Source organism: Perognathus longimembris, chromosome 4 (genome assembly GCF_023159225.1).
Source record: "Perognathus longimembris pacificus isolate PPM17 chromosome 4, ASM2315922v1, whole genome shotgun sequence".
Lineage (NCBI taxonomy): Eukaryota > Metazoa > Chordata > Mammalia > Rodentia > Heteromyidae > Perognathus > Perognathus longimembris.
The window spans coordinates 441808-467233 of NC_063164.1; the positions used below are offsets into that span (position 1 = coordinate 441808).

General features: G+C 42.7%; 1 protein-coding gene across 4 annotated transcripts in view; it reads right to left on the reverse strand.

The window, feature by feature from the left end:
- Positions 1-25426, reverse strand: part of Farp2 (FERM, ARH/RhoGEF and pleckstrin domain protein 2) — a 99572-nt gene that overhangs the window by 54893 nt on the left and 19253 nt on the right. For all 4 annotated transcript variants that reach the window (XM_048344359.1, XM_048344360.1, XM_048344361.1 and 1 more), the window contains 4 exons: positions 12833-12937; positions 11653-11695; positions 6214-6292; positions 2084-2181 (listed from right to left, as the gene is read on the reverse strand). In XM_048344359.1, coding sequence (XP_048200316.1) covers positions 2084-2181; positions 6214-6292; positions 11653-11695; positions 12833-12937 — 325 coding nt within the window. The remainder of the gene's footprint in view (positions 1-2083; positions 2182-6213; positions 6293-11652; positions 11696-12832; positions 12938-25426) is intronic.

Below are 25426 nucleotides of genomic sequence, written 5' to 3' on the forward strand. Positions count from 1 at the left end.
AAAGAGGATTATAATCCAAGACTGTCCCTGAGCAAAATTGTAAGACCATATATGAAAAATAACTAGAGCAATAAAGGACTAGGGTATAACTCAAGTGGTAGAGGGCTTGCCTAGGCTGAGATCAAATACCAGTACTATAAAACAAAAACTCCAACATTTTGTATTTTTCCAAATATTTTATACTTTTCAGATAGGTAAAAGGTTAAAAAATTTTTCTGAAGAGCAAAGACTCAAAACAACTCTACTGAGGGGCCTCAGGAGGGTAAAGGGGAAACCTTGGGTCTAATGTGTTCATTATTTTTCAAAGCCACACTGGGTTGTCTTGTGGCTGTGTGACCAAGAGCATATATTTTGTTCCAAAACAATATATTTTAAATAAAATTTCCTTCAGAACTTTTCAAATTTCTTGTAGAATTTTCTCATTTCTTGTATTTTAAGGCTACAAATGTATATGTGTGTATGTGCATGCACACACATGTGTGCACCGATACTAGGACTTAAACTCAGGGATTCACACTCTTGGTTTTTTCACTCATGTCTGATGTTCTACCACTTGAACCAGGTCACCAGTTCCAGCTTTCAAGAGTCTTGCAATTTGTCTGTCCTGGCTGCCTTCATCCTCAATTCTTAATTCTCAGCTTTGTTACCAGTGAGGGCTATAGATGGAGAGACATCAGTACTTCTCCATCAGCCCTATGGTTCTGGAGTTTCAACATGGAGCCTGGATGCTGTCTCTGGGCTTTTTTGCTTGAAGCTGGCACTCTACCACTTGAGCCACAGATCCATTTCTGGCTTTAATAAGTAATTGGATATGAGTCTTATGGACCTTCTTGCCTGGGCTGCCTTTGAACTGTGATCCTCAGAGCTCAGGCTCCTGAGTAACTAGGATTACAGGCATGAACCACTGCTGCAGGGCCTCTTTTTTTTTTTTTTTTTTTTTTTTTGCCAGTCCTGGGGCTTGGACTCTGGCTGTCCCTGGCTTCTTTTTGCTCAAGGCTAGCACTCTGCCACTTGAGCCACAGCGCCACTTCTGGCCATTTTCTGTATATGTGGTGCTGGGGAATCGAACCCAGAGCCTCATGTATATGAGGCAGGCACTCTTTGCCACTAGGCCATATCCCCAGCCCCTGGGCCTCTCTTTTTTACTTTTCACTAGTGAACATTAGTGTTACAATTTGGTATTTCTATACATGCATATAACATACCTTGATCAAATGCACCCTGTTATGCTCTTAGGCCTCCCTTCCCTCGCACAGGTTTATTTCTGAAGTAACATTAATTCTTTCCACTCTTCTGTACCATTTTTGTTTCCTGTGAGATACTGAAGAAATGTTTTCTCATTCCTTCATGGTTTTTTTTTTTTTTTTTTTTGCCAGTCCTGGGCCTTGGACTCAGGGCCTTAGCACTGTCCCTGGCTTCTTTTTGCTCAAGGCTAGCATTCTACCACTTGAGCCACAGCACCACTTCTGGCTTTTTCTATATATGTGGTGCTGGGGAATTGAACCCAGGGCTTCATGTATACGAGGCAAGCACTCTTGCCACTAGGCCATATTCCTAGCCCATGGTTAGTGTTTAACTAGTCAGAGGTGACTGTCTTTCACCCTCAGAAGGACCCCTTTTAGAAATGTTGAGAATCTGGCTTATAGTTTGACTTTAGCCTGAAGTTGTACTGTTGTCAACATGCACTAAGGCAGACGGGTGTGGTGGCACACAGCCATAACCTCAGCACTAGGGAGGCAGAAGCAAGATAACTGAGAGTTCAGGGCCAGACTGGGCTACATAGTGACACTGTCTCAAAAACCAGGGTGTGAAGGAGTAGTTCAGTGGTAGAGTGCTTGCTTAACATGTTGTGAGGCCTTCAGTTTGATCTCTAGCATTGCCAAAAAACATAAATACATAAGTAAGAGACAACCCAAAATAATGAATGTGGCTACAGATTTTGTCTCTGAGCCTCTTGGTAGAGACTGTGCCTCAGGAGTTTAAAGAAGTTAAAGTGCAGCTTATCAGGGATATACTGAATATATGAACTAAGCTCATCAGTTCTGTGGCCTGTACAAGTGACCCGTGGGATGTGGATACTAACACTGCAGAAGATGGGACGTGAGGAGAGCTGCAGTGGTGGCAGTGCACGTCAAGCGCTCCTCCAGGAGATCCCTCCTGAGTTGCAAGGCAAACAAATACCTAAAAGGCAATGCAACATAAGACACATCAACCCCCAAAATTCTCTGAATGTTACACAGACATCAGCAGTGGAGAGAGCAAGCACACCCTAGAAGCAGCAGCAACCAACAGTGAACAAAATGCAGGGCGCTCTTGAAACCAGCAAGGTTATAAAAGGCCTTTCATGCAAAGAGCCAGCAGCAAGCAAAGGTCAGATGAGAAATTGTTGCAGCAGGCTGAGTCACACATGTCAGAGCACTCAAAAGTGCTGAGCATACACAGGCACTGCCAGGAGAACAATACCAAAGAGAAACTAGCCTTTTCAGGCATAACATATACCCACACAATCACTATCTGCAGCAATACCTTCAATAAGAAAGTTCACAGATACATATTATAAAACTGAACTCACAATACTGAATAAAATAGCAAAAAAGCAGAAATAAAATGTAATCAGAAATGTACTTGTGAAGCTGTGTGTGTGTGTGCCAGTCCTGGGGCTTGACATCAGGGCCTGGGCACTGTCCTTGAGCTTTTTTTTACTCAAAATTACTGCTCTATCACTTGAGCCACAGCTGCACTTCCAGCTTATTAGATGCTTAATTGGAGAGAAGAGTCGAGGATTTCCCTGCCAAGGCTGGCTTTGAACTGTGATCCTCCTATCTGTCTCCTGAAAAGCTAGAAAGATGACAGGTGTGTGCCACCTGCACTCTGCTCTTGGGAAACGTTTAACAGATTGATGTTTAGTCTTGGTTAAGATTTGGGAACACCATTAATAGGAATGTAACTAGAGGAGGTTTTTTGTTTTTTGCCAGTCCTGGGGCTTGGACTCAGGGCCTGAGCACTGTCCCTGGCTTCTTTTTGCTCAAGGCTAGCACTCTGCCACTTGACCCACAGCACCTTCTGGCCGTTTTCTATATATGTGGTGCTGAGGAATCGAACCCAGGGCTTCATGCATGCTAGGAAAGCACTCCACCGCTAAGCCACATTATCAGCCTGTAGAGGAGGTATTTTGAGATATTTACATACGCATTTATGTAATCAATAAGTAATTAATGAGTACATATTAAGTTATTGGAGCTGGAATATAAAGGCAGATAATACTAACTCCCTGCCCCCATAGAAATCTACATTCTAGTAAAATCTATTAAACATTATGACATTCTCTTAAAATTTAAGATATGTACACTTGATACTCAGCCTTTCCATTTTTGTAAACTTCCAATAACAGTTTTCCCAGAGTTTACAAATGTCATGGATGTTTCTTTGCAGTGTATTTTTAACAGACAAAAATTAGTAATAAGCCAGGTGCTTGGGCTGGGAATATAGCTTAGTGGTACAGTGCTTGCCTAGCATGCATGAAGACCTGGGTTCAATTCCTCAGTACCACATAAATAGAAAAGGCTGGAAGTGGTGCTGTGGGCTCAAGCGGTAGAGTGCTAGCCTTGAGCAAAAGAAGCTTAGAATAGTGCCCAGGCCCTGAGTTCAAGCCCTGGGACTGGTGGGAGGTGGGGGAAGAAGCCAAGTGCTGGTCACTTATGCTTGTAATCCTAGGTACTTAGGAGGCTGAGATCTGAGGATTGTGGTCATGAGGACTGAGGTGTGGCTCAAAGTGGTAGAGTGCTAGCCTTGAGCAAAAGAGCTCAGGGACAACATCCAGGCCCTGAGTTCAAGCTCCACAACTAACCAAATAATAAAGTTCAAATATGCATTAATATGGAATGAATAAATTAGGTTAAAGCCTATACACGAATGTAGAAAGATGTCCATTGTCGGCCTATAGTTCAGTATATATTATCTGATACTGCTTTATAACTAGGTAATAGATACTACTTCCCTAAAGCCCCATGTTCCTGGGCTTACTGCACATTTGCTATTCACTGGTAAGATTTCTGCTTGAGTTAATACTTACATGAAGTAAGGTGAGTGGTAAGACCTCTGAAATTGTTTTCATTTGCCAAAAACATGTATCTTTGGAGGAGGGGGAAGGAGGTTCTGGGGCTTTAACTTAAGGCCTGGGTGCGGACCCTGACCTTTTTGTTCAAGGCTAATGTTCTACCACTTGAGACATAGCTCCACTTTCTGACTTTCCTACCTGGGCTGGCTTTGAACCGTGATTCTCAGATCTCAGCTTCCTGAGTAGCTAGAATTACAAGTGTGAGCCACTGGCACCTAGCCTGGCTATTTTTGTGTGTGTTTGTCAGTACTATGGTTTGAACAAAGGGCCTTGCACTTGCTAGGCAGGTGTTCCCACTTGAGTCATAATCTCTAGCCCTTTTTGTTTAAATTTTTTCAGATAGGGTTTCATGTTTATACTCATGGCTGGCTTCAGAGTGTGATCTTCCTACCTCTGCTTCCCAAATACCTGAGATTAAAAATGCACCAACACGTTTGGCCTAAGCATGTGGTTTTGTAATCAATAAAAATAAGGGAGAAGAAGTAACTATAAAAAGTTTGTAGGGCTGGGGATGTGACTTAGTGGTAGAGTGCTTGCCTCGTATACACGAAGCCCTGGGTTAGATTCCTTAGCACCACATATATAGAAAAAGCCAGAGATGGCGCTGTGGCTCAAGTGGCAGAGTGCTAGCCTTGAGCAAAAAGAAGCCAGGGACAGTGCTCAGGCCCTGAGTTCAAGCCTCAGGACCGGCAAAAAAAAAAAAAAAAAAAAAAAAAGTAAAAAAAGTCTGCAGTTTGTGTCCTAAGACTCAGGCCCAGGATCCTAAGTCAACATTTTTTGTTATCTCTAATTTTCTAGAATATACATTTAAAAGCGAGACCCTCAAAATGAAGTCCTTCCAAAGAATCTTCATAGTGACCACCAATGTTTAACATAATATCAAAGGTAAGTTCTGTGCTTACTCATAAACTTTTCTTTTTTTTGCCAGTCCTAGGGCTTGAACTCAGGGCCTGAGCACTGTCCCTGGCTTCTTTTTGCTCAAGGCTAGTACTCTACCACTGAGCCACAGTGCCACTTCTAGCTTTTTCTGCTTATGTGGTGCCAAGGAATTGAACCCAGGGCTTCATGCATGCTAGGCAAGAACTCTACCATTAAGCCACATTCCCAGCCCTTGTTTTGTTTTTGTCATCCTGAAACTTTGTCTACTCAACCTAAAATTGAGGTGCTGAGCTTATGGCTTCTCTCCCTTTCCTTGAAGCTGACAATGCATGATTTGTGATGTTACCAAAATCTTCAGAAGCCTTTCAGAGAGTGCTCAGTAAGACAGTGCTGTGGTTCATTCTGCAGCCATTATGACAACACCCCATTTTCTTTGCTGATAAATGATCTGGGTTACTTTATTCCTTAGTATAAAATTAATACATGACTTAGGGAGGCAAGGGGAGCAAAGAAATGGAAGGACAAAGGGTGGACAGTGCAGCAGTGGTACTCACTAGACATTATGTTGAAAATGAACTATACAGCCTGTAGGTGGGGATAGGAGAGAAAAACTGGGAGAGAGCGAGGGAAGGGGTGACACTGTTCAAAAAGAAATGCACTTATTACCTGACTTTTGTACATCACCTTTACAATAACAATAAAAATTTATAAAAAATTAATACATGAATGTGACTAAAAAATACAGACGCTTCCCTAACCTTGACCAGATGACTACTGTTAACATTTTCTTTCAATAATTTTTGCAGAAAATCAAACATGAATTAGAGTAGCACAAAAGGAATTACCTAAGATATCTCTTCTCCATATATTCATAAGGACTATCAGAGAGTGTACTTCTCCCAATTACACAAATTTTAAAAAATGTATGCATGAGCAAACTATTTACAAACTTTACTCACATGCATAACTCCAAGCTCATCTGAAAGAATGTTGGCTCAACATCACCTAATACCACATTCCAGTCTTTATTTCCAGGTTTGTACAATAAACCTTTCCTCTCAGTCCTACTGCACATTTGTTTGTGCAAGAAACAATTGCCAAAATTCTTCTAACTAGCCTACATTTACTTGTTATGTATATACTAGCTCACTCATTCTTAACCACCGATAGATGAATATAAGACCCAGCTCAAGTTCAATGTGAGCTGAGTTATTCACCTTGTATATTCTTCTTGCAATTGTCCAGGATCAGGTGGGAAAAATTTTACAGCCAGACGAAGCACTGTGTTCTTTGGTCCTACAAGAAAAAAAAAATCAGTTCAAAAAAATCAAGCCAATCTTTGTACCTATTGTTTCTATATATTACTGTGATTTCAAATGGATTGTTAAAAAGTATTGTTTTTCAAAGAGGGTATTAAGAAATTTCTTGGCTGGGCATGGTGGTATATGCCTATAATCCCACCTACATGGGAAGTGGGGGTAGGAGGATTACTGTCAGATGTCTGCCCAGGCAAAAGCTACATCCTATCTGAAAGACAAAGTGAAAGCAAAGGACTAGTGGTGTGGCTCAAATGGTAGAGGGCTTACCTGAAATCCTGAGTCCAATTTCCAGTACCATAAAAAAGTTCTATGAATTTATGAGTCTCAGTATCAATCACATGTATGAAAGAAAACGTGCAAATCTTTTCACTAACTTACTCAAAGAATCTTCAAAAATAAGCAGGGAGGGCTGGGAATGTGGCTTATGGTAGAGTGCTTGCCTGGAAAGCATGAAGCCCTGGGTTTGATTCCTCAGTACCACAAAAACAGAAAAAGCCAGAGGGGTGCTGTGGCTCAAGTGGTAGAGTGCTAGCCTTGAGCAAAAAAAGCTCAGGGACAGTGCCCAGGTCCTGAGTCCAAGCCCCAGGACTGGCAAAAAACAAAACAAAACAACAACAACAAAAAACCCAAGGAATCACAAATTAAAATTTAAAATAAGGTTGGTAGTAATGGTGCATGTTTGTAATCATCTCAGCACTTGGAGACTGAGTCAAGAGGATACAACCTGAAAGCAAGCCAGGGCTATGAAGTTATACCTGCTTTCAAAAACCAAATAGTGGGCGTTGGTTGTTTATGCTTGCAATACTGGCTATGCAGGAGGCTGAGATCTGAGGGCTGTGGTTCAAAGATAGCTGAGGCAGAAAGAAGAGCCCTTGAGATTCTTTTTATTTATTTTTTGCCAGTCCTGGGGCTTGAACTCAGGGACTGAGCACTGTCCTTGGTTTCTTTTTTTTTGCTCAAGGCTAGCACTCCGCCACTTGAGCCACAGCACCACGTCTGGCCATTTCCTATATATGTGGTACTGGGGAATCGAGCCCAGGGCTTCATGTATACGAGGCAAGCACTCGTCACTAGGCCATATTCCCAGCCCGCCCTTGAGATTCTTATCTCCAATTAAGCAGCAAAAAGCCATAAGTGGGAATGTGGCTCAAGTAATAGAGCACTAACCTTGAGTAAAAAAGCCAAGGGAGAGTGTAAGACCCAAGGTTGAGCCCCAGTACTGGTAAAACAAACAAATGCCTTCCTCCCCACCCCAAATTCCACAAACCTAAGCTCCACCATATTCCTATTGATAATACTAGGATAAAAACAACAAAGGTAACATATGCTATTCTTATTAAAGTAATAAAAACATTTTTTAAATCCTTTGTTATTCTGTTATTGAAAGGAAAATGTTATTTACCATTTATTATACTGAACTAGAACCATGAAGGCATAGGATACAACTAATCCAAGTATTTCTTGTCATTGAAATTTAATAATAACATATACATGTAATTTCACCAGAAAGAAGAGTTATTTTGCTAAACTGCTAATGGTCACTTAAATGGCTTTAGCTTACCAATGTATAACAAGGTTACTTCTCAGCCTGGGCTCCTGTGTCTCATACCTATAATCCTAGCTACTCAGCAGGCTGAGACCTGAGAACTGGGGTTTGAAGCAAGCTGGAGCAGAAAAGCATGTAAGACTCCATATCCAACCAACCAGTAAAAATACCAGACTAAAAGCATAGCTCAAGTGGTAGAGCATTATCATTAGCAAGAAAGTCCGGTGAGAGCATGAAGTCCTGAGTTTAAGCCCCAGTATGAGCACAAAAAGAAAAAAACAGGTGTGGTCAGTGATGGGCATATTGGCACACACCTGTATACCAGTGGCTTAGGAGGCTGAAGCAGGCCAGGCTTGGCTACATATCAAGACACTGTCTCAAAAACAAACAACAACCAAAAACCCTAGAGACTTCACCATAAACAATGATGTAAGAACTAAGAAACAATGCTATATCTTAATTTTTATTACATGTTTTTTTTGGCCAGTCCTGAGCCTTGGACTCAGGGCCTGATCACTGTCCCTGGCTTCCTTTTTGCTCAAGGCTAGCACTCTGCCACTTGAGCCACAGTGCCACTTCTGGCCGTTTTCTGTATATGTGGTGCTGGGGAATCGAACCCAGGGCCTTATGTATACGAGGCAAGCTCTCTCGCCACTAGGCCATATCCCCAGCCCTTATTACATGTTTTATTAAAATGATTCTTGCTGGACACTGGTGGTTCATGCCTATAATCCTAACTACTCAGGAGGCTGAGATCTGAGGATCACAGTTCAAAGCCAGCTGGGCAGTAAAGTGGTAGAGTACTAGCCTTGAGCAAAAGAGCTCAGGGACAGGACAGTGCCCAGGACCTGAGTTCAAGCCACACAACCAATTCTTATAGGGGATACTTCAATGTCATTTCATAATCTAGAAATTGTTATGTCTGCCTGGGAGAACAGCCCCCTTCCTCCCGCTCTTTTTCATGAAAGACAGTACACAGCCTTACCCGAAATCACCTGCCCCAAACCTGTAGTCACCTGTAACTGTCAGTCACCTGTGAGTCAGCAAAAGGAACCCGGGCTTTGAGGTCACTTGCACGTCTTCTGCAGCCACACTTCATCCTCGCCTTTCCCGAGATAATCTTTCTCTTACATCAGCTCCCTCTCTGCACTCCTATATCTGGGGCAGGCCAATGGTTCTCCCGGTAAAATCTGTCTGAACTATGTAGTGGTCTCCTTTTGGAAACCCTTACATACTTGCTTGCATACTGGCCAAAAGTTAAGATTTAACTTAGGAGTCACATATTCTGTGACTTCCAAACTAGAGGTAACTTACTAAGGACCGAGTTAAATATATTATCCCTTCTACCTCTCTATTCTAGCTTAACAGCAAGGCAACTTCCTTCCTTCCTTTCTTTCTTTCTTCCTTCCTTCCTTCCCTCCACCCCTCCTCCTTCTCTCTCTCTCTCTTTCTCTCTCTGTCTCTCTCTCTCTTTTCTTTCTTTGCCAGTCCTGGGCCTTGAACTCAGAGCCTAGGTTCTGTCCCTGGGCCTCTCTGTGCTCAAGGCTAGTGCTCTACCACTTGAGCCAAAACACTACTGGCCTTTTCTATTTATGTGGCACTGAGGAATTGAACCCAGGGCTTCATGCATGCTAGGCAAGCACTCTATCACTAAGTCACATTCCCAGCCCAAGTCAACTTTTAAGTTTGTCAGCTGTGAGGGATTACTTGACTACTGCCTAGAACAGACAAATACATGTCTCAAGTCTGAACATCCCAGAATAAGGTATCTTTCTTTTTTGGTAGTAATGGTGCTTGAATTCAGAGCCAAGAAATATATAGGCACTCTATCACTTGAGTCATTCCGCCAGCCTTTTTGCATTAGTTATTTTTCAGGTACAGACTCATGTATTTTGCTTGGGGCAGTCTCAGATTGACATACTCCTACCAAGAGCCTCTTGCCTAGTTGGGATGACAGGTGGGCACCAAGCTTTTTCTAGGATGAATCTAACTTTTTTTTCCCCTCAGGCTGGCCTCAAACCTTTTTTTTTTTGGGGGGGGGCAGTCCTGGGGTTTGGACACAGTGCCTGAGCACAGTCCCTGGTTTCTTTTTGCTCAAAGCACTTTACTAGTTGAGCCACAGTGCCACTTCTGGCCTTTTCTGTTTATGTGGTGCTGAGGAATTGAATCCAGGGTTTCGTGGATGCTAGGCGAGCACTCTACAGCTAAGCCACAATCCCAGCCTTGGCCTCAAATCTTGATCCTCCCAATCTTTGCCACTTGAGTAACTAGGACAAGCATGAGTTACCTGTTAGGTCCACCAGGAATAACAGCCCCGCCCCCTTCCTCTTCACCTGCCTGAAACCAGTAATCACCGGACTGTCAATCACCTGAATGTGAGTCAGCAAAGGATCCCAGACTCTGAGGTCACTTCATCTCCTGAGGTAATTTCCTGAACCACCCCACTCACTCCTCCCTCTAACGGTGAGAGGTTTCCCAGGCTCTGAGATCACTTCCCCGCATCTGCTATGGTCCCACCTCCCACCTTTCTCTATGTAATCCAGCTCAACACAAGTCCCCTCCTTTTTTTCTCTCTCTCTCCCTTTCCTTCTCTCTCCTGCACATCTCCATCTCGTGCAGGCTGGCAGTTTGCTCTCCCCCTAATAAACTCTTTTCTGTCTGAACCATGTGGCAGTGACCAGACCTGGGAGGGGATCATATCAGGAATTGCTGGATTCCCTGCTCCCTCTGAGGGTCAATCTGCCTCCTTGATTGCCCCTCCTTGGACCAAACTGTCAAAAGCTGGAGAAACCCCATCTTGGACTTCTCACCTTTACCATTGCTGGGTACACACTTACCACACTATCTCCTCTCTATATTTGGTGAGTGACGTACAGGACTGTGTCTGTAAGTGTCTTCTCTCTGCTCTGTCTCTAGATGTTCTTGGGCAGTCATTCCCATTTTGGAGACACCTAAATTGGGGAATCTGACCCTTACTCTAAAAGAGGCATTACAAATGGATAGGGACACCTTTCATTCCTAACCTCTTAACACTCACCAGACTCCTCCCTGCTCCACCCTACAGGACCTTATCCTTCTGTTCTAAAGAACTCACCCCTCCTCCATGTCCTCACTAGACTCCCTGCTCGAGTTTCTGGTTACAATGGGGCGCCATGGGTCACACCTGAGCTGGGACAGTCTGTTGGGATGTCTCACTCTTTAAATATTCTCCTATTCAAGCCAAAATGCCTTATAGGCTAGAAAAATCAGTCTCAATGGCCCAACCGTTGGCTTGGCCTTGAGAGCATGACATAGGCTGGATACAGAATTTTAGCACCAGATGTAAGGCTCACTGAAAGGAAACCTCCACATGGTTCAGGCGGAAAAGAGTTTATTGGGGGGAGAGCAAACTGCCAGCCTGCACAAGATGGAGATGTGCAGGAGAGAGAAGGAAAGGAAGAGAGAGAGAAAAAAAGGAGGGGACTTGTGTTGAGCTGGATTACATAGAGAAAGGTGGGAGGTGGGACCATAGCAGATGCGGGGAAGTGATCTCAGAGCCTGGGAAACCTCTCACCGTTAGAGGGAGGAGTGAGTGGGGTGGTTCAGGAAATTACCTCAGCAGATGAGGAAGTGACCTCAGAGTCTGGGATCCTTTGCTGACTCACATTCAGGTGATTGACAGTCAGGTGATTACTGGTTTCAGGCAGGTGAAGAGGAAGGGGGCGGGGCTGTTCTTCAGGCAGACCTAATACTACCCATATCCTACCATGAGGCATCTTAAATTGATAGAATTTTAGAGTTGAAAGACTTACTTCGTATTTGTCTAATGATGGGTTTCATGGGTTCAAGCCAAATCTAAAGAGAATTTAACAGAAAAAACACAAATATATTAATTTTATTTAATAAGTATGCTATACAATTTTTTAAATTAAAATAAATTTTTTTTTTTTTTTTTTTGGCCAGTCCTGGGCCTTGGACTCAGGGCCTGAGCACTGTCCCTGGCTTCTTCCCGCTCAAGGCTAGCACTCTGCCTCTTGAGCCACAGCACCGCTCTGGCCGTTTTTTCTGTATATGTGGTGCTGGGGAATCGAATCTAGGGCCTCGTGTATCCGAGGCAGGCACTCTTGCCACTAGGCTATATCCCCAGCCCTAAAATAAATTTTTGTAACAGAATTTTTTTGTGTGTGAATTGTGTACCAGTACTGGGACTTAAGCACAGGGACTGTGTTCTCACTTGGCTTAGACACTCAAGGCTGGCGCTCTACCATGTAGGCTGTGCCTCCACATAAGATAAAAAAAAAAAAAATTAAAAAGATTAAGAACCAGGTGCTTGTGGCTCATGCATTTACCTAGGTAACTGGGGGTAAGAGCCTCACTCACAGACTTCCCTGCCTGGGGTATCTTTGAGCCACAATCCTCAGATCTTAGCATTCTGAGTAGCCAGAATTAAATGCATGAGCCACAAGCACCTGGCTCTAATCTTTTTTTTTCATTTTTGGCCAGTCTAGGGCTTGAACTCAGCCTGGGTGCTGGTCTTTGAGTTTTACTTTAGCCACTTCTGGCTTTTTGGTGATGAACTGGAGATAAGAGTTTCACTGACTTGAGCCATGATCCTCACATATCAGCGTTCTGAGATTATAAGTGTGAGCCACTGGCATGTGGCCCTCAAAATCTACTTTTGACATGACTTTTGAGGCAAGGTGCATTATGGGTTACTGAGGTAATACAGAAAGGAAGAATTTCCTTGGAATTATGTGCATTTGGACTTAAAGAACTAGTTTAGAAAGGTATGTATTCAAATGAAAACAGTTATATTTTTGGTAGCTGAAAATATTTTAACAGCACAGCTTTGATCAGGACATGTCAATTATCAAACAACTTACATCACTAAAGTAGGTTGTGAAGGGCTGATTCTTTGTGCACTGAGCACATTAAAAACATTCTCCAACAGAGCTAGAGCCCGTCTTCAAAAAAACAGTCAAAAGTACATACCCAGTAGGACTGAATGTTTTGAAACTCCAGTCCGAAGTAGTCACATTCGATCAGATTCAAATGTTTCCACACTTGTGTGAGTAAATTCTGGCCATCACATTTAGGCTGCAAAGAGACAGATGAGAGAGAAAAAAAAAACTTACAGACTGAGTAGTGAACAAAGAAGACTTAGGAAAACTGGCACAAAGTTATATTCTCATACATAACTTCAGTTATTTCTTGCTCATTTTATCTTCAAGAGTGTAAGATTTATTTATTTATTTATTTTTATTTATTTATTTTTTTTGCCAGTCCTGGGGCTTGGACTCAGGGCCTGAGCACTGTCCCTGGCTTCTTTTTGCTCAAGGCTAGCACTCTGCCACTTGAGTCACAGCGCCACTTCTGGCAATTTTCTGTATATGTGGTTCTGGGGAATTGAACCCAGGGCCTCATGTATACGAGGCAAGCACTCTTGCCACTAGGCCATATCCCCAGCCCAAGAGTGTAAGATTTATAAATGACCAGATAAGTAAATCAGAGACATTTGTGCTTAGAAACTGATAGAAAAATAAATGCATGAACACAAATAATTCTGTTTTACATTCTTATTATGATTTAAGTCATCTTTGTAATTTTAGATTACAGAAACTATTTCCAGTTTCAGATATTTTATCAAGTGAAAATTTGATATTTGCTAAAAAGCGGAGTATCATAGTCTTAGTACTTGAGAAGAACAGGGACTGTTGAGATAAAAAAACTTCTGGGGCTGGGGATATAGCCTAGTGGCAAGAGTGCCTGCCTCGGATACACGAGGCCCTAGGTTCGATTCCCCAGCACCACATATACAGAAAACGGCCAGAAGCGGCGCTGTGGCTCAAGAGGCAGAGTGCTAGCCTTGAGCGGGAAGAAGCCAGGGACAGTGCTCAGGCCCTGAGTCCAAGGCCCAGGACTGGCCAAAAAAAAAACAAAACAAAACAAAACAAAAAAACTTCTGAATGGAAAGATGTTTGGATACAGTTTACAGTTTAGATACATACTGAAAAACTACAACTTACCTGCTGTTATGAATTGAGTGAAGAAAAACAAATGGTTGTTAGAAATTTTAAAAGGTTCTAAATCTAATAGAAGGATAAAGTAGTGAAGTCACATTTCCTCTATCACAGAGGATCAGAAGTATCTGTGAAAAAGCAGGTAATCCCCACAGTAGTAAGGAAAGTGTAAATTAATACAATTTTGGAGGGGTAATTTGCAAACACTTCAAAACAACATTTATCAGCAAAAATATTCCTTTATGAACCCTCTTATAAAGTGCATGTAGCTGGTTATACAAGAACGAATTTGGTAAGACTAGTAAATAAATAATAGTATGGCCATAATGGAAAATTAGGCAGACTCAGAAAGAACAAAGAAGTCTATGTCCAACCATGGAATATCACAAAGTTGAGATGTAAGGATATAGGTTTGAAGATAGCTTGAGTAGAAAAACCTGTGTGACTCATCTCTAACCACTAAAAAGCTGTAAGGGAGCTGAGGCTCAAGTGGTAAAGTGGTAGCCTTGAGTAAAAAAGCTCAGACAGCACTAAAGCTCTGACTTTAGGACTGGCAACCTAGTGAGTGAGCATGCACATGCAGGCACACACAGAGGCACACACACACACACACTCACACACACCCGAATTCTGAAGCTGAGCTGTGAAAAATGGAAAAGGTTTGAGAGACTGGAATGTCCCCCCACCCCCCACCCCTTTAATGCTGGAAAGGTTGGCAGCTGGACCATGGGTGCTGGGACCTTGAAGGCTGGATGAAAGAGCTGACAGCTTAACTTTGAGGTGCCAAATAGGTAGACTTCATGTCTGAACCTCCCCTGAGCTGCAGTTTCCTGTCTCATAAGAATAAGAGAGGGGCTGGGACTATGGCCTAGTGGCAAGAGTGCTTGCCTCAAATACATGAAGCCCTGGGTTCAATTCCTCAGCGCCACATATATAGAAAACGGCCAGAAGTGGCGCTGTGGCTCAAGTGGCAGAATGCTAGCCTTGAGCAAAAAGAAGCCAGGGACAGTGCTCAGGCCCTGAGTCCAAGCGCCAGGACTGGCAAAAAAAAAAAAAAAAAAAAAAGAGTAAGGGAAACGGGGGGGGGGGGGGGGGCGGGGAGGGCTGGGAATATGGCCTAAGTGGCAAGAGTGCTTACCTCGTATTTATGAAGCCCTAGGTTCGATTCCTCAACACCATATGTATAGAAAAAGCCAGAAGTGGCACTGTGGCTCAAATTGGCAGAGTGCTAGCCTTGAACAAAAGGAAGTCAAGGACAGTGCTCCAGCCCTGAGCTCAAGGACTGAGTCCAAGCTCAAGGACTGGCAAAAAAACAAACAAACAAGAATAAGGGAAGCAGGGTGCTGGTGGCTCATGCCTGTAATCCTAGCTACTTGGGAGGCTGAGATCTGAGGATTTAAATTCAAGGCCAGCCTGGGCAGTAAAGTCCCTGTGTGGCTTTCATCTCCAATTCAACTCAACTCCAGCTCAAAACCAGAAGTGGCACTGTGGCTCAAGTGGAAGAGGGCTAGCCTTGAGCACAAAGAGGCTCAGGGACAGTGCCTAGGCTCTGAGTTCAAGCCTCACAAGTGTAAAAAAATTAAATTATCTTTTTATGTCTGATAGTACTAAGACTGTGCGCTCCTTAGGATGGCACTCTATCACTTAAGCCATACATCCAGTTCTGTTTTTTACTGGCTATTTGGAGCTAGAGCTTGACCCAGGAGACTTTTCTATCATAGTTGGGAGCAATCTACAATCTTCTGGATCTTAACCTCCTGAGTGTGCTTCTGCGTCATCCCCAACGTGCACAAACAACCATCCAAACCAGGAGCTGGCCAATCTGTGCTCACAGCACAGCTCCAGCATTTGTCACAAGGGTCAAGTTGTGTGCGCACACAAAATATGGGCTCTGGAGCTGAAATCTTGGTTTCTACTAAGTGGTCATGCTCAGCCTGTTTTCCTCATCTGAGGAATAAACCTAATTCTATCTTATAAGGTACTTATTTATTTTGGTGCCAGTAGGCACTGTCCTTTAGCTTTTTCACTCAAGGCTGGTGAAGCCACAGCTTCACTCCCAGTTTTTTATTGGTTAGTTGGAGATAAGATTTTCATGGACTTTCCTATTTAGGTTGGATTCAAACAGTGATCCTTGGATATAGCCTCCTGAGTAATTATGAGGGCTTTACTGAAATAATATACAGAAACTCCTCCACACCCTAGGTGGCACAAAAAGCTCTCTAAGTCCAAAGCTATAGTCTTCAACTACGCACACGGAAAGGCATAGACATCACCAGAGATGGTCTACTAGCCACAGAGAGGGCTCACACCCTTCCTTTTACAGTTCTATTAGACTGGTCCCCAGGGTTCAGATCTTCTCAAGGAGAGTCTACAGAGAGGATAGGTCCAAGATGGGATGGACAGTGCTTGGGTACATTTACTCATAAAATGGCAGCCAATACTTTCTTTCTCTTGACGATATGTACGTAAAACAGGGATTGAGATGTAAGTTAGTAATAAGCTACTTGTCTAGCATGTACAAGGGCCTGGATTTCATCACTAGTACTGAAAAAAATACATATATATATGAGACTTATCTTTTGGGATGTTTTTCTGTGTTACTTGGTAATTATTCACAAAATTCATGTCCTTAAATTTTTCTTTTTTTTTTGTGAGGGAGTCACACCTGTGAAAATTGCTATTTACTCCTGGAATTTCCAAAATCATCACCCAAGAGTCATGGAGGGGTATATAGGAGAACACAAAGGCTTCAACACTGACTGGGGGTGGGGGGATGAATTATAAGTGTCAAGGGAGGGGGGAAAATGTGGGAGATGCCCACTGTCTCTTCCCATTCTAATTACAGAGAAATAGGTCCTTCTCTGGCTGGCTCTCCTTCCCAACTCCTTTGCTCAGTTTCTCTAGGTCATTTCCTCTGATTTTTACAAGTATTTCAGGACTGTACTACAACTTGATAAGTGTCACAAACAGCTGTGTCCTTAGTGTCATTTGTATCCGTAGTATGTCTATTTTGACTCTTAGGTCTTCTATACTTAAAGTACATAAATTCAGCCTCAGCTCAACTTTGGTACTAAGCATCTGTTCCCAAAGCAGTGAAAATAGGTGAAACAAGACGCTCTTTGAGATAAAGTAGAAAGGCCTTCCAGCCACCTGGTTGGTATCCAGCACTGGTCATTGATAGACAGACAATGGGAAGGACCTGTTGATAACACAGCTATCCTGATCATAACTGTGCTTCAACTATAAGCTGGGGAAGAAAAGTTTTGAGAACACAGTATATGAATTTTAAGTTAAAAAACTCTCTGTTCAGCTGAGCATTGGTGGCTCACACCTATAATCCTAGCTACTCAGGAGGCTAAGATCTTAGGATCATGGTTTGAAGCCAGCCTACAAAGCAAAGTCTGAAACTCTTATCTCTAATCAACCACCAAAAAGCCAGAAGTGGAGCTGTGACTCAAGTGGTAAAAATTTTGCCTCAAGCAAAAGAGCTCAAAGAAAGCACCCAGATCCCCAGGATCCCCAGTTCAAGCTCCAGGACGGGGCACACACATACGCAAAATAAAAAAACAAAAAAAATTATCTTCAACATTTCATTTGCCACTTGGTCACTGTACTGAGGTCCTTCCCCAAGCTCAGACATAAAGTTTATTGTTAAAAATCTACATCCACAGAAGTACCATTAAAGACTGTGTCTAGAGGAAATGGGTATAAAAGCTTGGCTAACAAAGCACTGCTTTATCTTGCATTCTGTGGGAAAATTCTTCTGGAACAGCTTGATGTCCTTCAGCTTGTTTGCCTCTTGTGACCATTTACAGTCCACGTGCCAAGTCTTAACTCCCCCATCTGTCCAGATGCCCACTCTTGTTACTGAACACATATCTACCACTAACTTTATTACTTAAGATTTTTCATGTCTAATAATTAGATGAGACCCCAAGTGGCTTTTATAATATTTGCACAATGCAAATAATCTTGAGAGCTCACAGGGAAACTGTAGTGCATTATTCTGGATTCTCTGAAAGGTCATCAACATTTTGGACATCTCATTCTTATTCTGGAACACTTAATTATTTTTACATAGTTGTACAAAGGGACTTCAATTCAACATATCAGATTATGAGTACACTGCATCTTGGTCAGTGTCACCCAGGAACACTTTCAATTCTTAGATCCATCCTCCCTTCCTTCCTTCCTTCCTTCCTTCCATCCTTCCTTCCTTCCTTCGCCAGTCCTGGGGCTTTAACTCAGGGCCTGAGTACTGTCCCTGAACTTCTTTTTGCTCAAGGCTAGCATTCTACCACTTAAGCCACAAAGCCACCTCTGGCTTTTTTTCTCTTTATGTGGTACTGAGGAATCAAACCCAGAGCTTCATGCATGCTAGGCAAATACTCTACCACTAAGCCATATTCCCAGCCCCAGATTGTCATGTATTTCTAAAATACTGTCCAGGGGCTGGGGATATGGCCTAGTGGCAAGAGCACTTGCCTCGTATACATGAAGCCCTAGGTTCGATTCACCAGCACCACATATACAGAAAATGGCCAGCAGTGGTGCTGTGGCTCAAGTGGCAGAGTGCTAGCCTTGAACAAAAAGAAGCCAGGGACAGTGCTCAGGCCCTGAGTCCAAGGCCCAGGACTGGCAAAAAAAAACAAACAAAAGAAAACAACAACAACAAAAAAAAACATAAAATACTGTCCACCAAAGCTCTACTCAAATTTCAGTGACTAAGGACTGGAGTAGAGAGGTGGGAATGGCTATTCTGCCTTCTGAGGAAGGGCTCTGTACCATATGCATCCCATGTTCTTAGACTAAAGAGATCACATGGTCGTTTGTAGTTAGAATCCTAAGTGGAGATGGCCGAGAACTAGTCTTCCCCTGAGGGAGATGCTGGTAGAATTGTCCCATGATAGCATGGCACATCAGAAAAGATAAGCCCCACGGTGATCTGTATCTGGCTTTACTGCATAACTGCATAAATGTTAGGTCACACACAAGAAACAGAGATGCAACCTGCTATTAACTGTCAGGCTTGAAATTGCTGGACAAACAAAACCTGACTTCTTAGTTTCAGAAAAAAAGCAAACAGAAGAGCAGCTAGCTTACAGTCAAATCTCGTAAGGCAGCTGGCCTCTAGGTAATTCTCCTCTTTCATTTTCTCAAGCAGAAGGGGTTCTGGTTGGCTTGGTTGTCCTTACTTGTGTGTACATGTGAAAATTTACATACAAAATGAAACCTGTCTGTCTGCATGTCCTGCCCACTCACCCTTGTCAGGACGCTGCTCACTCCCACAGCTCTGTATCAAAATGGTAGTCATTCTTTGAGGGAAGGCCTGTCCGGGAAATCAAACTGTGGCCTTTAAATAAGGTCAGTTATAATCAACATAGACCAACTTGGAACCTCTTTTGTAAAAATGGAAATTGAAATCAAACTGAAATCCAACTCCTGAACTATATCTACCTATTTGTAAAGTGGGAAATTGGCACAACGAACACCGTAACTGTGCACATCAAAGGGGAAAACCTACTTCAAAAAAATTCAATAGATCCTTAAAAAGGTCAGTATAAGAGGTAGAGGGCTCAGGCGCTGGTGCCTCATGCCTGTAATCCTAGCTACTCAGGAGGCTAGGATCTGAGGATCGTGGCTTGAAGCCAGCCTGGGTAGACTCTTATCTCCACCAGAAAACTGGAAGAGGAACTATAGATCAAAGTGATAGAGTGTTAGCCTCGAGCAGAAGAGCTCAGAAACAGTGCCCAGCCTCTGAGTTCAAGCTCCACAACTAACAACAACAAAAAAAAAAAAAAGAGGGGAAGGGCACAGAAATGGAGAGACAAAGGGTGAACAAATGCAGCAGCAGTACTCACTAGATACTATGTTGAAAATGAACTGTACAACTTGTGGGTGGGGATGGGAAGGAAAAACTGGGAGAGGGTAAGGGAAGGAGTGATGCCCCAAAAGAAATTTACTTTTTATCTGGCTTAAGTAACTGTAAACCCTCTGTATATCACCTTTATAATAACACTAAAAAAGTTAAGAATATGAAGATATTCATAACACCAGGAGAACATTAAAAAAAATTTAAACTGTTATAATGAAGGTGCTATACAGAGGGGTTATAGTTACATAAGTCAAGTAAAGGGTAAATTTCTTTTTGGACAATGTTACCCTTTCCCTCTCTTTTTTCCAGAGAACTTCTGAGGGGAAAAAACAACAACTAAAGTATAAAATGATAAATCTTAAACTCCCATTTCCCACAAGAGAGCAGGCAATATTTTTCTCTATTTCTCCCTACTTTAACGCTGTTATACTAAAACAGTATCTGCTAAAACTTAAAAGAGAGAAAAAAAGGTAAACTGTATAGTTATAATCCAGCATCTGGAAAGCTGAAATAGGAGGATCATGAGTTTAAGACCAGCCTGGGCTCCAAATAGCTGGTATATGGCTCAAGCGGTGAATATCTTCCTAGCAAGAGCAGGTTCTGTGTTCAACTCCCAGTCCCATGTCCCCTCCCCCTAAGATATGTGAATATAAGGGGGTAAAAGCTCCATTTTCAGTAAAATTAAGAAATGCCTAAACCCCCAATCCAAATTTAGTGGGAGAAGTTCCTGTAGCCAGAGAGCAAGGTAGCATGAGTGCTGACAAAAGATTAATGTGTTGCGATACTAGGTGCAATTTCAGCAGAATCCCTGAAGCACAAACATCAAAGGTGAAAGAAGAGAAAAAACTTATGTGCTGTGCTTGCAAAAATGAGGATGGAAGGAAATCATGGAAGCAGAGCCAAACGATAGACCAGTGAGGCATGGTGACCTAGAGCTGACAACACTGAAGACACTACATGCAAGTCACACACACACACACACACACACACACACACACACACACACACACACCTGGCCTCTGCCCACAAACCTCACTACATGTGAGTCACACACAGACCAGCCTCCACCCACAAACCTCAAGAAATGACACATTCCAAACTTCAACCAGCTCTGCCGGTTATAACCAACTCTGCTCACAAGCACCTACTTAAATTAGCCAACTGATGAACAACTTACATGCTTCAAAGACTGGTGGTCAAACAGAATGAACACTGAATATTCAAAGATATTCATCATAAATTCAGCAAAGAAACAGAAGCAAAACAAATGCCAGAAAAGCACTCAGCAAAAAAACATTGCTTGTTAAAAGAGTAAAAACTGGAACAGAAACTTAGTAAGGCAGTTGCTGCTGTAAAACCAGAGGGCCAGGCTATGCTTGAAGAGTGAAGAAGAGGGAAGACAAGAGCAGTCCCTGAGAGAAGTACCACAGGAGAGGATCACTGTGTTCCTGAGGGCCACAAGCACTCAGCTCAGGTTGCTACAATAAATATACCACAGAATGCACATGGGCTTGTTTGGCTTGTTGGAGGTGCTTAGGTTTGAACTCAGGGCCTTGCTCTTGCAAGGCAGGTACTCTACTACCTGAGTTGCACCTCCAGCCCGATACTGAATGTCTTGGTATTTCCCTCTCTCCCTCTCTTCATTCTGGGGCTCAGGTGGTAGCAGACATGCTGTACAGTGAGGGTCACCTCTTGGAAAATGGAAGCTTCAGGTACCCACACATAGAGGAGAGAAGGAAAGAAGGGAAGTTATCTCATGATTCCTCTTACAAAGCACTAATTCTAGTGATTCAGGCTGCACATGGCTTTTTGCTAGTTAACTGGAGATACTGTGTCATAGATTTTCTTGCCTAGGCTGACAGGAAAGTAGACAATATTACAGACATGAGTCACTGGTTCCCAGCCTAGCTTATTTTTTAAGATGGGGTCTTGCTTGCCTAGGCTAGCCTCAAAATATGATCCTCCTACCTCTGTCTTCATGTATATGCATAAGCCACCATGCCCTACCCAGTTTCAATGATTCATTCTGAGTTTTTGTTACAGTGTGAAGCAGGAGTCCAACTTTATTCTTTGCACATGAACATCATCACATTTCAGCACCTTTACTCTCCACTGAATTATCTTGATGCTTTTTTCTTTTTTGGCCAGTCCTGGGGCCTGAACTCAGGGCCTGAGAGCAGTCACTGAGTTTCTTTTGCTGAAGGCTAGCACTCTATCACTTCAGCCAAAAGGAAGCCAGGGACAGTCCTCAGGCCCTAAGTCCAAGCCCCAGGACTGGCAAAAAAAAAAAAAAAAAAAAAAAAAAAAGAATCTGATGACCAAGGGGCTGGGAATCTGGGAATATGGCCTAGTGGCAAGAGTGCTTGTCTCCCTAGGTTTGATTCCTCAGCACCACATATATAGAAAAGGCCAGCAGTGGCGCTGTGGCTCAAGTTGGCAGAGTGCTAGCCTTGAGCAAAAAAAGAAGCCAGGGACAGTGCTCAGGCCCTGAGTTCAAGTCCCAGGACTGGCCAAAAAAAGAAAAAAAAAAAAGAACCTGATGATCAAAATGAGGGAGGAGGTAACAAGTTGAGCAAGAAATGTACTCACTACCTTACATATGAAACTGTAACCCCTCTGTTCTTCACTTTGACAGTAAGGAAAAAAAAAAGAATCTGATGATCAGTTTCAAATATCAACACATATGCAAAAAGCATATTCATACATTTTAGTGGAGACAAAACAAGTTCAAAATGTAATTATGAGACTAAATTATGAATTATTCAAAACCAGAAGACTAAGAAGGAATGTGTTTGATAATCAGAACTACTAGACTTATTTTATTAGAAAATATGTGAGATTCATTCACAAGCTTATGACAGAAGTCTAAACTGAAGCCTTGTGTTTTAGCTCCACGTAAGAACTGATGAAATTGTGGACTAAGAAAAATTTCTAATTTTCATCATATCAGAAGCCATCTTTCAGTTCAGTTGGCCTCCTCTCTTCCACTGTAGTAGAAGAGGCTTACATAAAGTAGCTATTCCCTCAACAAGGACTGAACCACACATGCAAAGTATTACCTACATACCCAGGACATTCCAGAGCACTCCATAACAACTGTTTGGAAGCACCCAAAGATGCCTTTCATATTTGTTCTTAAACTATAGTCAAAATATCCCTAAAAATAAAAGTCCACAGTTACTGCTACAGTTACTGAGCCTGAGAGTTTGAAGATGTCTTCTTGCCCAGGAAGAAGTACTTCTGACCCCTAGCATTTTACCTGAGATGTAGATTATGATGGCAGCACAGCAATGCTTTTCACCTCTGTACTAGAGACACTGCTCCTGTCTAACTGGGAGAACTCTACTAAGATGCCTCAACTCTATAGGATCTCAAACTAAAGTGGCTCCCCTTAGTAGAACAGGCTTTAGGCTTGATGTGGACTTCCTTTGGCTCCTTTGTTTGTAAGGTTCCATGTCTCCAATGGCAAGCCCTGCACACTCCATTGTTTAAATGGCTCCAGGATGTAGCTGCCTCTCATGACCTCTTTGCACACTTGTATGCACACTTCCTGGGTAACCCCGATGGCCACCCAAAAACTCATCTTGGCCTCTCTTTGATCTAAGCCTTATGGTCCCTGGTGGGTTTTTCTATCCCTAGCATGTATTGTTGCCTTTCTGGGAGACATGTGCAACATTCCTGACACAATAGTTTCTTTCTTGCTAATGTGGCCACAGAAAGGCATCTGTATGTGATGCAAGCACTTCCACAGCACAGAAATCCCAAAGTCCCTCCAATCTCAGGACACCTGGGGCTTTCACCTGAGTACAACCTCCTGTCTTTCCTCCCCTGAGTACTAATGCTCTGCACTTACCTAGTCCATTGCCAAGTCCCCGCTGCAGAAGCAGCACAGAGGGGGGCAGGAAGTTCACCTCATCACTGTCAAGTCCCTGCTGCAGAAGGGGCGCAGAGGGGCATGAGAATGTCTAAGTTGGTGAGGACAACTGAACAGACCATTTCTCAGATACCCAGTCTACTTTTTCTATCTTTTTTTTTCATAAGTAGTCACTGTGAGGTCTCTAGCATTCCTTGATTGATAACTGATATTTCCTTTTCTTCTTTTACTTCAAATAGAATATATTTACTATCTACCTAACTTTAAACTTAAGTTTAAATTCAAAGACACTGGAGATCCCAAACACAAAAACAAAACAGATATCTCTAATGAAACTGTGTAAAACAAACAACGTTTTTGGGGCTGGGAATATGGCCTAGTGGTAAAGTGCTTGCCTCGTATACATGAAGCCCTGGGTTCGATTCCTCAGCATCACATATATAGAAAAAGCCAGAAGTGGTGCTGTGACTCAATTGGTAGAGTGCTAGCCTTGAGCAAAAAGAAGCCAGGGACAGTGCTCAGTCCCTGAGTTCAAGCCCCAGGACTGGCAAAAAACTAAACAAACAAAAACCCAAAAACAAACAAACAAAAAAACACAAACAACTTTTTAAGCTGGGCACAGTGGCAAAAGATATATAATCTTAGCTACCTGGGAAGTGGTGGTCAGGAGACTGTGATTTGAGGCCAGCCCAGGCATAAAAGCTCCTGAAACGATTTCAACCAAGTTCTGGGTGTGGTGGTGCATGCCTGTCATCCCAAGCTATGGAGTTACCACAATAGCTGAGTGCAGAGGTGGATGCCTGTCATCCCCCCCAAAAAAGGGAAGAACAAACAGAAGGATCACAATCCAGGTTGGCCAGGCATAAATCAAAATGCCATCTGAAAAATAACCACAAAAGCTGAGTGCCGGTGGCTCACACCTATAATTTTAGCTATTCAAGAGGAACCCGAGGATCACAATTTGAAGCCAGTATAGAAAGTTGAATTTGTGAGATTCATCTCCAGTTAACTACTAAAAAGTCAAAGTAGAGAGTGGTAGAGTGCTAGCCTTGAGCAAAAAAGCTCAGTGAAAGCACCCAAGACTTGAGTTCAAGCTCTAGGACTGAATAAACCAACAAAACAGAAAACCCAGAAGCCTGAGGAATCCTGAATGACACATACATGTTTCCAAGATGTAGCACATGGCGATGCTCGATATGCTGAGCCTGTGTGTGGGTCTACTCAGGGAGAGTGCATTCCAAAAAGCTGAGGCACTGCTAGCACAAGCACAACCCACTGGTTTTGTGAGACAGAAAAGTAGATCATGATCTGGAAAAACAAATGACTATCCTGTTAGTTTTCAGGAGAATTTCAATTACTTTCTATATTGACTGAATAAAATAGAATGTGAAGGGCTGGGAATGTGGCTTAGTGGTAGAGTACTTGCCTAGCATGCACGAAGCCCTGGGTTTGATTCCTCAGCACCACATAAACAGAAAAAAGCCGGAAGTGGCGCTGTGGCTCAAGTGGTAGAGTGCTAGCCTTGAGCAAAAAGAAGCCAGGGACAGTGCTCAGGCCCTGAGTTCAAGCCCCAGGACTGACAAAAAACAAACAAACAAAACCCTTATTACCAGCTTGTCTGGCTTAGAATTCATTTTTTTCCTCCTAGTTAGGGATCTGACCACAGGCTTTTTACATCTTTGGCAAACACCTAATTGCCAAACTACATGTCCAAAATTAGCTTTATTTTTAATTGGTACTGGGGTTTGAACTCAGAGCCTTGCAAACATTTCCCACATCTACTTGGTTTTGGTTTTTATTTTTTAGCTAGTCCTGGG